We start from the raw sequence: 11,488 nt of genomic DNA on the forward strand, positions 1-11,488 counted from the left end.
CGCCGCCACCACCGCGCGGTACCTGAATCGTCATCGTCGAGCTCTCCGTTGAGCTCGGCCGCCCGGATAAGCCGGGCCTCCATCACCTCCATCTCCATGGACTCCATCTGCTTCTTCAGAGCGTCATACTTGGCCTGGGAGCGGGAGAGGTCCCCGTGAGCCCCCCGCCGCGGCGACGGCGGCAGCGGGCGGCCCGGGCAGGACGCCTCTACCTGCAGGTCCTTCATCTCCTTCTCGGCGCGGAGCCTCTCGGCCGTCTCGGCGTCCAGCAGCTGCGAGGCCGACTCGCCGGTGTTTCGCTCGTCCGTCAGCTCCGACGTCAGCTCCGTGATCTGGGGGGAGCCGGGAACGTGGGGCCGGGGTCGCCGCGCCGGCGAGGGGCCCGGGGTGGCGGGGGGGTGGGCGCAGCCGGCACCTACCCTGCTCTCCAGGCGGTCGCTGTGCAGCCGGAGCTCGTTGCGCTCCTTCTCCACCTTCTCGAGTTTGCCCTTGAGCTGCTGGATCTCTTCCTGCAACAGAGCGCGCGGTGAGGGAGGGARGGGGCCGGCCGCAGCCGGGAAGACGGCGGCGGGCACGAGTTTGGCAGGTCTCCGCGCCCCCCCGGCTCCCTCCGGCGCCGCTGGGGCAGGCTGGGGGCTCCCCGGGGACGGGAGGTGCTGGCGGCAGCGGCTCCCCCGCTGCCAAGCGCTCGGCTGGGACTTTCCCCGGCCGGCTCGGCGCGCCGGCTCCAACCCCATAAATGGTGTCGAAACGCCGGGCGGCCCCGCGCCTCCCCAGCGCAGGGGGGTCCCCGCCGGCGCCACGAGAGCCGAAACCAGCACGGGGCCGCCGTGCCCGGCCACCAGCTTCAAGCACCTCCCTCCCCTCCCCGGGGCGGCGCGGGTTCGAGGGGGGCTGGCGCGGCGGGAGGACCCCGCGCCTCCCGCTCCCGCCGGCTCCGGGAGCGGGGTGAAAGCCGAGCCGCGCTCCCCGCTCCGCAGGTGTCCGGTTGCCAGCGGCCCCCCGCGCCACGCCGCCGCGGATGCCTTTCGGCGCGCGGTTTCATTTCCATCCTCCGCGCCTTGTAACCAGGCTCACGCGGCAGCAGGCTCCCGGGATGCTAATGACATGCTGATTAGCAAATTAGGGAGCAATTGGAGCCGCGCGCGGGGTGCCACGTCCCGCCCCGCCACCCCCGCCGCTGCCGCCGAGATACCCACGTCTTTGCCGCGGATCTGGTCTTCGGTCAGCTGCACCTCGATGAGGGGCCGCACGGTGGTGAACAGCTTCCACCAGGGCCAGCCCTTCACCCCCTTGTTCTTCTTGATGTTCTTCTGCACGCAGCGGATGGCCAGGTCCTGGATCTGCGCGGGGCACGGCGGTCAGCACGGCCGCCCCGCGGGCACGCCGCCTGGCCTGGGGGCGCTCAGCCCCCCGGCGCGCCCCCCTTCCTTAGCGCTTCCAATAATTGCACCCGTTTTATTTGCTGCTTGATTATCTCCTGCGCCCCGGCCCCGTGTAGCTATAAAAGCTAATCTTGCTGCAACGCAAGGCGCCGCGGAGATGCCTAGTTTATGCGCTCTTTAATAATAAAAGTAGGAGCTGACAGAGCTACTTAATCTTAATGCGACACCGCAGCCCGGCGCCGAGGTGCCCCGCGCGGTGCGGCGAGCGCCACGAGCCCGGGGTCAGCGCGGCCGGTCGCTCCCCCCCCCGGTGCCCCCTGCGGCCGGGGCCGGCCCCCACCTCGGCCCGAGCAGGGCCCCCACGTCCCCCGAGGCTGCCGGCCGTCCCGGCGCGGCGGAGGGCGGGAGGGGGAGGCGCTGGCCCCGGCGGCGGCAGAAAGGCTGCGCTGCCCATTTTAGGCGAAATTGTGCAGCCGCGCGGGGAGGGGAGAGGCGCTACGAACCTTCCTCTTCTTGAAGAGCTGCCGCGCCAGGAAACCCCTGCACGCCGCCTGGAACAGTGTGATGTTCTTGCTCGTCTGCTCGTCCCGCTGCTCCTCCAACCTGGCCAGGCACCCTGCCCGGAAAAACACCTGCGGGAGGACAGCGGGGTGAGACGAAGGCAGCCCCGCRCTCATCCTCGGCGCCGCCGCTCGGCCCCGGGTGCCGCCGAGCCCCCGCGACGCCCGTGCAAGGGGCAGGACGTGCTCCGCRCAGAGCGGCGGCACGGCGGGAGCATCCCGCGGCCACGTAAACGGCTGCTGCCCGCRGCCCAAAAAGCCGGGCTGCAGATGGCCCCCGCAGCAGCCCCGGCGCCAGCAAATGTGTCCCCGCGTCCCCTTCCTCCCCAGGGCGGCCCCGTCCTCACCCTTGCCCAGTCCCGACGGCACCGTCCGGCCACGTGCTGCTCCGGGAGGGGGGGCTGGGGCTGCCCAGCTCCGAGCGGGGCCGAGCGCCCGGCTTTTATTCCCCGGGGCACGAGGAATGCCGTAGGCGGGAGCCAACACAGCTGCCCTTGTCCCAGCGCGGCGCGGCACTGCCCGGCGCCTGGCATCGGGCAGGGCACGTGCCCGGCAGGGCGGGCGCGGGGAGCTCCTTACCCGGCTCAAGCCCATGTGGTAGCTGCTCTTCTCCAAGTCCAGCGACTCCAGGAGCTCTTCCACCGCCTGCGGGGAGGGAGAGGCATCAGCGAGCGGCGCCGGGGCAGCCCCGAGCCCCGAGCCCCGAGCCCCGAGCCCCGAGCCGAGTCCCTGCAGGCGCAGGGCACCGGGGGCCCAGCCGTGCCCCGGCGAGGCCGCCCGTACCCGCTTCTCGTCCACCACGATGTAGTTGCGGCCGTGTTTCTTCGTCAGGTGAGGGGCCAGGACGTCGAAGCGCCGCCTGAACTCCGCAAACACCATGTGGTCGGGGTAACCTGGGGGCGCGAGGGAGAGCCGGGGTGCGGGGGCAGCCGGGGAGGCGGGGGCCGGCCCCGCAGCGAGCGTCCCGGCGGAGCCGCGGCTGTGCGGAAACCCGGGAGGTTTCCCCGGGGGCTTCTGCGTTCAGCAACCTTGGCCGGATCTGGGGAGAAACCAGGCAGCTTCCCGCCCGGAGGGAGCACAGAGCCGCGCGCGCACCCAACAGACCCCGCTACGGATCCGATCTGAACTCCAGTTAGGTTTTGCTCCGGAGCAGCRGCGTTGCTCCTCCGCGTCTTAATTACTCCCGGGTATTGACGGGGACGCCGACCCCGCTGCAGCCGGGCGGCAGCGGCGGCGATCGACCCGGGAGGCGCGCGCGCGGCATCGATCTCCCTTTGGAGCAGCAACGGCCCCGTTCCAAGGCAATAAACCTCGGCTCGGCGGCAAGGCGCTCGTATCGATAAATGCTTTGCTCGGCACGACCCCGAGTCCCTCCGCGTCGCCGCGGGGCCGGGGCCGGCTGCCAGCGGGGAGAGCGCCCAGGGGCAGCGTGGCACCAGCGGAGGCACCGATTAAGGCCAYGTGCGGAGGCTGCGATCCGGTAACGGCCCCGCGGCCGGGGGGGGAAAGCAGGGGCAGCCGGGCCGGCCGGCGCACGGCCAGCGCTCGCGGCACCGGGGCTCGCGGCGGCGGCGCCGGGGGGCTCCGGGGGCCCCGCGCTCACCTTGGCGGTACATGCGCAGGGCGTCGAGCAGGCGGGAGCCGCGGAGCTGGGCGCGCAGCAGCGGCACGTCGAGCTGCATGAGGCCGGCCTCGCAGTGCTCCGCCGGCAGGTCCAGCTCGCCGCCGCTGACCCGCCGGGACGGCACGCCCCGGGGGTCCCCGCCGGCCCCCTCCGCCTTGGGCAGGAAGCAGTGCACGAAGTGCACCTTGGACTTCTTGATGCTGTCGATGAGGGCGTCCTACGGGGCCGGGAGAGACGGCGCGGGGGGCAGTGGTGACGCCGGGGCAGGACGCCCACTGCACGCACCGCTGTCCCCGCCAGACCCCCGGCCACGTCCCCTCTCCCTTTCCAGGGCTCACGAAGCGAGCGTGGCCCCAAAGCAAGCTGCGAAAGCTGCCCCCCCCCCCCCCAAGCCAGCATCTAGGTAAGGGCCGGGCGCTGGACCGTCCCCGTCCCCGGCACGCGTCCTTCCCCGTCGGGAAGCAAGGCACGGCGGCCTCGCTCACCACTTGCAGCTTGATCTGGATGCACAGCGACTTCTTCTTCACGGCGGCCACGCCGGTGGTGAAGGTCTTGCGCATGCTGGTGGCCCGGCGCAGGGCCAGCTGCGAGCCCCCCTCCAGCCCCGCCACGGAGCCCGACAGCACCAGGGCCGAGCCGGCGCGGCCCGCGAACAGGCTGCTGACGATCTTCCTGCGGGAGGCGGAGGGGACGTCACCCCCGACCCCCCAAAAAAAAAAAAAAAACCAAAAACAAGCCCGCGGCCACCCGCCTGGCCCCTCGCTCACTTCTGCGACTCCTGCAGCAGGACGGAGGCGTTCTGCGAGGCCGGGTTGTGCTTGACGTGGTTGAGCCAGCCCGTGGCGTCGTACTCCACCCAGTTGGTCCCCGAGCTGTGGCCCAGGAAGAAGTGCCGGGGCTTGTCGCTGGGGAGCAGCGGGTCGTGCCCTGCGGGGAGACACGGCACCGCTGGGCACGGCCCGCGCCCGGCGCGTCCCGCGGCGCCGGGACCACCCCATCCCCGCCGCCCCCGACCTGTCTTGCCGCCCTCCTGGGGGCCGTAGTAGGAGAAGAGCCGCTCCAGCAAGGTGTCCTCGGTGCCGCCGGGCTGCAGCGCCTCCTCCTCCAGCAGCCACAGCAGCCCGCGGGCCTCGTCCGTGCGGGCCAGCGACCGGACCTGCGGGCGGACGAYGCCTCGATCACACCAGCCGGCCCCGCCGGGTCCCCAGCGGTGGGGACGGGGGGCGACGGGGGACCTGGGCCGCCCGGGGAGCACGCAAACCCGGCTGCCGGGAGCAGCAAGGCAAAGCAGCATCGTGCAAGCTGGCCCCTGCTTATTAGACACCTTATCGAGACGCGAGGCAGTGACACGTTCACCGGCACGCAAAACGCTGCGCTCGGGCACCGACGGGCTGAAATCCACGGGACCGGCACGCCCCGGGAACCGGGAGAGCCGAGCACAGCAGCTCCCGGGGCCACCGCAGCCCACGTGCTCGCCGCAGCGCTCCCCGTGCTTTGCCAGGCGTTTAGGGAAGCACCTTTCCTCCCCATAATTACTGCTAAGAGGACAGAAAAGCAGCCCGGATGATGCTATTGCAATGCCTAATGTTCAATAAACTGCAGTAATGGATCGCGGAGAGAGCCGAGCTCGGTAACAGGCAGCTCCATTACAATGATAAGTGGCAAGAGCCGCTTGCAGCCCTGCTGTTCCCTGTCCTTTATCACCTGGGAGCTAATCGGGGAGGTAATTACTGCTCCAGGAGCAGGGGATGCTGCCGGGAGGCTCCAGAGACGCGGGTTGGGGTGAAATGCCTCACCCTCCCTGACGTGGAGCCAGAGGCCTCTCCTCGTTAGCACCAGGTAACGAGACGGAAGGACGTTGTGCAAGCATGCAAAGTGACGCAAAGCGGGGGCCTGCGTGCACCGCCCGCCGCCGCGGAGGCCGGAGCGGCCGCGTGCAGCCCGGAGCGCCGGGGCCGCGGGGCAGGGCCGTTCGGAAGGACGTGTGCTTACCAGTGCCTGGTGGGAGGGCTGGTCTACAGTGGCTACAGAGCCCAGGGTAGTGGGCTCTGTGTCAGCCAGTGCAAGCTCTATGTTTTCCTAGAGAGGACGGACAGAGGAGCGATTAGTGCCTGTGTGACTACAGATTATCGTTAGGGACCCCAGCGGGCCGGTCAGTACGTTAGTCTCAATTGGATCTAGGCAGCGCGGCGGCAGGGGTTTCCCAGCCGCGGCACGAGGCGTCCGGCCACCGCGCCGCTCGCCCTGCCCCGCTGCTCCGTGCCGGCTCCCGGGACCGGCGGAGGGCTTCCCCGCGGGAACCGAGCTCCCTGAGCACGGCGCTGGGGTGGCCTCGGAGCAGCGAGCGCGCGGGCAGCGGCGATACCCTCCCCGCCACGGTCCCCAGCTCGCCCCACGGGCCGCCGGCGCGTTTGCAAGCGGAGCCGCCGCCAGGACCGGCACCGCGGGCAAAGGCACCGCGGGCAGGGGGAAACCCCGGGGAAACCCCTGCTGCAGGGAGCTGATTAGGTTGGACCCGGTCCAGATGCGACCGCCAGTTTAGAAATCAGCTGGGTCTGGGGGGGATAGCAGCAGAGCAGAGAGGGAGGGAGGAAGGGAAAGAGGAGGAGGCAGGCTCCCCCCGCCGCGCCGCGGGCTCGCCGGGCCTCCCCGCTACCTCCTTGTAGCGCTCGAGCTCCTGGGCGAAGGTGCGCTGGTGGAAGAGCAGCTGCAGGCGCTCCTGGGCGTAGTTGTGGCACAGCTCCTCGAAGGTGGCCCCGCGGCTCTGCCCCGCCAGCGCCGGGTTCTGGGCGCCGGGGGTGTCCACCACCGTCACCGAGCACAGCGAGTGCTGGCTCGACTTGAGGGCCCTGCGCGGCACGAGGGCAGAGCGGGGCTGGGCGGGCGCCGCGGCCCCGCCGGCCGCCCCGGCCCCGCCACCCCCCAACCTCCTACCTGTTGAGCAGCGAGATGAGCAGGGTGAAGAGCTCCGAGTACAAGCCCGCGGCCATGCCCTCCAGGCACTCCAGCGCCGAAAGCTTGGGACCTGGGCGAGGGGACCGAGGTGAGCCCCCACCCCGAGGGCCAGGGTCCCCCCCCCCCCGAGCGCCACGGCGGCCGAAGCTCGCCCACCGACCCCTCCGGCGGTGCCCCCGCCGCCGCGCCGCACCTGTGCCGTCGCCCAGGCCCGCGTCCTCGGGGCCCTGGCGGAAGGAGGTKGACCTCTGCAGGCTGCCCTTGGGCTGGTGCTTGAAGACGGAGGAGGAGAGCTCCTCCAGGCTGCAGCCCAGCAGGTAGGCGGCTTTCTGAGCCCACTCGTGCCGCGCAAACTGCTTCCTCCCGGCTAAAGGGCGGAGAGAGAGAGTCAGTGCCGGCCAGGGCGGGTTATCCCACCGGGAAACGAGATCTCTCCTACCAGACCTGGGATGCTCCCAGGTCCCCCAGACACAGTTGGGGACAGGGTGGCATGTTAAAGCCGCCCCTGCGGCAAGGACACTGGGCACAGCTGGGGCAGCAGGAGCCCAGGGCTTTGCAGGGCCAGCGCTGGGGCGCTGGGAAGTGCACGCCGGCGTTCGGGAGGCCGATGGCTTTGCACCTCTGCCAGGCTAACGTCAGATGCGCTGTGTGCTAGGGATAAGGAGCCACCTCTCCACCGCTGCGTGCGGCCGGTGGGGACGAACGGGGCCCGGATCGGGGCCAGGGCACGTGCCCCCACGACAGTGCCAGGCACAGAGACAGCCCGGCACGGGGACAACGAGCAGCGCTGCCCGCAGGACAGCGCACGGCGGCCGGGCACACGCACYCGGTGCTGGGGAGAGGGCAGSGAGCCGCGAGCAGGTTAACGGGGAYGCTCGGGGACACGGCAGCGGGGAGGCTGGCAGGACGGGGAAGCTAGAGACACGCACGGAGAACGAGACTTTACCTTCGTCGGCATCTGCATTGCAAAGGGGCAGCATGCACCATGCAAACAGAGACAGGGGTTAGAAACAACAGCACGCGACAGCGCGACACGTGGCACAGTGACGCCCTCCGGCCGAGACACCGCCGCGCCACGCACGCGCCGAGCCTGGCTGCCTTCCCCCAGCAGGGCCCGGAGCTGGGGGCATCGCTGCACCGAGATGCTGGTACCCAGCCCAGAGCCGGCGGGGGTGCCAGCCTGGGACGCTCCCACCTCCACACCCTGCCAGCACCCAGCTGCACCGYGGGCACCGGCACGCCAGCGGGGAGCCCCGGGGAGCCCGGCACAGGCAGCAAGCGCCCAGGGAAAGAGCCTGGAGCGGCTGGGCTGACCCAGGGCATCCCCAGCTGCCACGGAGATGCAGGGATGGCACCAGGCACCCCGCAGGGCTGGGATGCTCCCCCCTGCCCGAGCAGGACCCGGGCTGCAGCGCCGCCCGCGCATCCCCGCAGCTCTCGCTGCGGCAGGGCCCTGCTGCCCTCTAGTGCCTCGAAACGCCCCGTGGGAGAGCGCTGCACCCCGCAGCACCCCACGGCACGGCGACCCGCTCTGAAACGCAGTGCTGCGGGGGTCTCCCCCCGCCCGGCTTCACCTCCTCCACCAAGCCTGCAAAAATCACAGGCCGCTTGGTGCAGCCAGGACCTCGAGGTCCCCGTTTCGGGCGCACCGTCTCCAGGCTCTCCGGTGTGCCCAGCACATGCAGCAAGCCAGGTGCTTCCCCCAACTCGGAGAAAAGACGAAGCCCCCACGAAAGCCCYGCAAAGCTGAGCCCGCCAGTCCTTGTCCTGGAGAGGCGAGCCGGAGCCCRCCGGGGCAGTCCCGCAGCCCGCGCGGGGCTCCTCGGCTCCCCGTGCCCGCGGGAGCCCCCGTCCCAGCCCTGCCCCGCGCAGCTCGAGGTGCCGAGAGGACAGACGGCCCCGACGGACAGCAGGCAGGTCTGGYGCAGCCCTGCAGAGGGGCCGGCCCCGTGCACCAGCAGCAGCGCCCCGAGCCCCCGTTTTGGCCCCGCCACCGAACCCGGAGCGGAGCCGCGTGCACCCCGATTACCGGCTCCGTCCGCCAGCGGCTCTGCAGGGAGGCAACGGCAGGGGAGAGCTGTTACACCCCGCAGACGAGGCTGCTTCGCCCACGCACACCCGCCGCGCGCCCGCGGCCCCGCAGGGCCCAGCGTCTGCCCYGGAGCGGCCGGGGGTCTGGCCCCGGTGCTGCACGGGGTGACGGCGCTTCCTGCCCACTGGCACAGCAGCCCTAATCAAGGGGGCACTGAGCACCCCGAGGGCTGCTCCTCCGGTTAACGCAAGCCCACCACCCCCGATGGCGCCTGGCCATCRCTGGGGGGTGTTCACGGGGAAAGCCTCCCCCCGGGAGCAGAGGTGCCGCTGGTCTCTGGGGCCCTGAGCAGCCTGGAGAGCCGAGCCTTGGCTTGTTAATGCATCCCAGCTCYGAACTCTTCCCTACCTTTGGTGGCTCCGGCAGCCCCGAGGTGGTAAATAGCCCCCAGGACGAGCCAGAAGGCCTTCTGCTCGTCGCCAGAGATGCCCATCACCTTCATGGCGGCCTGGAGCTTGTTGAATTGCTGTGTCGCTTTCTGCTTTTCCTCTGGCTGCAGAGAGCAACGGGGCGCAATCGGCACGGAGGCCACGGCTCCCGGTGGACCAGGAGCTCCACGAGGCTCCCGGAGGACCAGGGGGCCCCTGAGCCTCCACACCCTGCAGGGGAAGGGCGGCCGAACGGGCTGGGGACAAGCCAGCRCCTCCGCAGAGGTCCCCTTGCCCAGGGGGACAGGGCCACCCCGCTGGAAAGGGCTCTCTCGGCTCCTTTCCCACCCCAGCAGCGGCAGCTAGACCCAGGGCACGTCCCAAAGCCCCGGTCCCCCCGACACCATACTCCCRCTGCCCAGCCAGGGCAGCAGGACCCCCAGCTCGGCCTCCCCGGAGGCCCCAGGGGGCAGGACCAAGTGACCTTGGAAAGCGGCACGATGCCGAAGACGTTGTTATCCGCCAGGTGGTTGAAGTGAAGCTCAGTCCTGTAGGGATGAAGACCGAGATTTGCCCCTGCGCCGTCAGCAGAGCTGCCCACCGGCACTGGCACCCCAAGGCCCCCCGGCCGGGGCTGCCCGGGCCCCCGAGCCCTCGCCACGCTCACCGCAGGGCGTTATCGGAGCAGGCCAGCAGGTAGTAGAAGACGTTGAAGGTGGCTTCGTTGGCCGGGCGCCGGGCGACGCGGAGTTTCTCGAGCAGCAGCGTCTGCGAGAGGTTGGGACATTCGGGAAGCGGCACCGGGCTCCCAGCGGGACCCCTGTGCTGGCCGCCCTCCCAGTGCCCGCGCAGCGCGAGGGTCTCCCCACCGCGCCGCAGGGAGCTGGGATAACCCCGAGGGCGCCCGCGCACGCCGTGCRCGTCCGAGCTCCCCGCGGCTGTTTGCACGGATTAGCAGGTGCCTGTTACTACGGAGCACAAAGYGGCTCTGCTGAATTTTAAGGGCCCCCGGGGAGGCGCCTGGCAGAAAAACACTCCGTTATCAGGGCTAACTCAGCGAGGGAAGGGAGTCGATCTAATCTGCGGCTCCGCTCTCCAACCGGCCGCGCGCTTGAAGGCGCGGACAGAGATGAGAGCGCGACGCGTCTGCTGAGCACCCCAAACGCAGCCGGGGGCGTTTGCAGCAGAGCCCCTGCGAGCTCACGGGTCAGCGTGTGGCCGGGCTGCAAGGACGCCGGGAGGGCAGCCGAGCCGCCGCAGCGGGGAGCCCTCGGCTCCGGCGGAGCCCTCCCGAGCGGGGCTGCGTCCCGCGTCCTGCGCCGAGCCGCCCGGCAGCTGCCCAGGCCCTCACCTGCACCGAGGCAGACGCCACCTGCCCGGCCTGGTCGAAGTCCAGGGAGATGATCTGGGAGAAGCGCGTGGCGTTGCCGTTCATGCTGGTGCTGCTATTGCCAAAAGCCTCCAGGACGGTGTAGAGCGCCTGCCACTTCTCCGCTGCGGAAGAGAAGCGGGGCGGTGGGGTGCGCGCAGCGGGCAGCGTGCGGGGCCGTGCGGGGGGGGGCCGGAGCCGAGCGAGGCCGAGCCGTGCCGCCGTGATGCCTCGGCTCTGGGCAAGCTGCGCGTGAGCCGTGCTCCGCACCGGGGAGCAGCCGGCGGTGCTGCCACGGAGGGAGCAAGTGAAAAGGCACCTTGCGCCACGCGCATCATCCGGCTGGAGGCGGCGGGGAGGTGCGACTGCAGAGCGAGGGGCGCGCAGGGCCGGCGGCGGCCCGCCGGCAGGGTCAGGCCTCCCGAGCGGCCGGCGGCGCTGCAGACTCACCCGAGAAGACCTTGCCCGTGCTGCCGGCGATGGTGGCCAGGTACTGCACGAGGTGCTGGCAGTTGGTGGTCTTGCCGCTGCCGCTGCTCCCCAGCAGCACCACGGCCTGGTCCTGGCGGCTCATGAGCATGCTGCGGTAGGCGGCCTGCGCCACGGCGTAGATGTGCGGCGACATGTCCTCCCGGCGGCACCCTTTGAACATGTGCATGACCTGGCGGGAGCAGCGGGGCCGCCGTGAGCCGGCGCCGCCCCGGGGCGCGCGTGTGCCCGCTCCCCGTCCCCTCCGAGCGCCGCGCCGCGCCGCCCCGCAGCCCCGCTCAGCCCCCGGCGCCGGCGTCACCTTCTCGGAGTACATGGACGGGGAGCTCAGCGGGTTCACGACGACCATGGTGGGCCCCGCGTAGGTGTGCACGAGGTTGCCGCCGTAGCGCTGCCGCAGCGTGTGCAGCACGCTGGACTCGTTGAGGTAGACGAGGCTGGCGAGGTCCTCGGCGCGGTCGCAGGACGGGGGGTTGGCCTGGCGGCGAGGCGGCGGCGGGGGGGGGGTGTCAGCCGGGGGACACCGGCCCCCGCCGCCCTCCCAGCGCCTCCCCGCCCCGCTGCCCTACCTTCTCCACGTCGTCCTCGTCCACCTCCAGGACGGCCCCGTCGTGGTCCAGCTTCACCTTCACCTTGCCCTCGGGCA

At 71.3% G+C, this 11,488-nt stretch overlaps 1 protein-coding gene across 1 annotated transcript in view; it reads right to left on the reverse strand.

Moving 5' to 3' along the window:
* MYO18A (myosin XVIIIA) overlaps nt 1-11,483 on the reverse strand; it is a gene marked incomplete at its 5' end in the record, with an annotated part of 21,292 nt that extends 9,809 nt beyond the window's left edge. Inside the window, 22 exons of the mRNA XM_085322662.1 lie at nt 15-134; nt 213-332; nt 420-509; nt 1,200-1,343; nt 1,889-2,017; nt 2,525-2,590; nt 2,729-2,838; nt 3,549-3,786; nt 4,055-4,241; nt 4,337-4,496; nt 4,584-4,725; nt 5,562-5,648; nt 6,226-6,418; nt 6,504-6,594; nt 6,718-6,891; nt 8,965-9,109; nt 9,469-9,532; nt 9,652-9,752; nt 10,336-10,478; nt 10,804-11,014; nt 11,144-11,320; nt 11,412-11,483. Coding sequence (XP_085178788.1) covers nt 15-134; nt 213-332; nt 420-509; nt 1,200-1,343; nt 1,889-2,017; nt 2,525-2,590; nt 2,729-2,838; nt 3,549-3,786; nt 4,055-4,241; nt 4,337-4,496; nt 4,584-4,725; nt 5,562-5,648; nt 6,226-6,418; nt 6,504-6,594; nt 6,718-6,891; nt 8,965-9,109; nt 9,469-9,532; nt 9,652-9,752; nt 10,336-10,478; nt 10,804-11,014; nt 11,144-11,320; nt 11,412-11,483 — 2,964 coding nt within the window. The remainder of the gene's footprint in view (nt 1-14; nt 135-212; nt 333-419; nt 510-1,199; nt 1,344-1,888; nt 2,018-2,524; nt 2,591-2,728; nt 2,839-3,548; nt 3,787-4,054; nt 4,242-4,336; nt 4,497-4,583; nt 4,726-5,561; nt 5,649-6,225; nt 6,419-6,503; nt 6,595-6,717; nt 6,892-8,964; nt 9,110-9,468; nt 9,533-9,651; nt 9,753-10,335; nt 10,479-10,803; nt 11,015-11,143; nt 11,321-11,411) is intronic.
* Between the last annotated feature and the right edge of the window lie 5 nt (nt 11,484-11,488).

Source organism: Rhea americana, unplaced genomic scaffold (genome assembly GCF_003343005.1).
Source record: "Rhea americana isolate MKP2758 unplaced genomic scaffold, rheAme1 scaffold_790, whole genome shotgun sequence".
NCBI lineage: Eukaryota > Metazoa > Chordata > Aves > Rheiformes > Rheidae > Rhea > Rhea americana.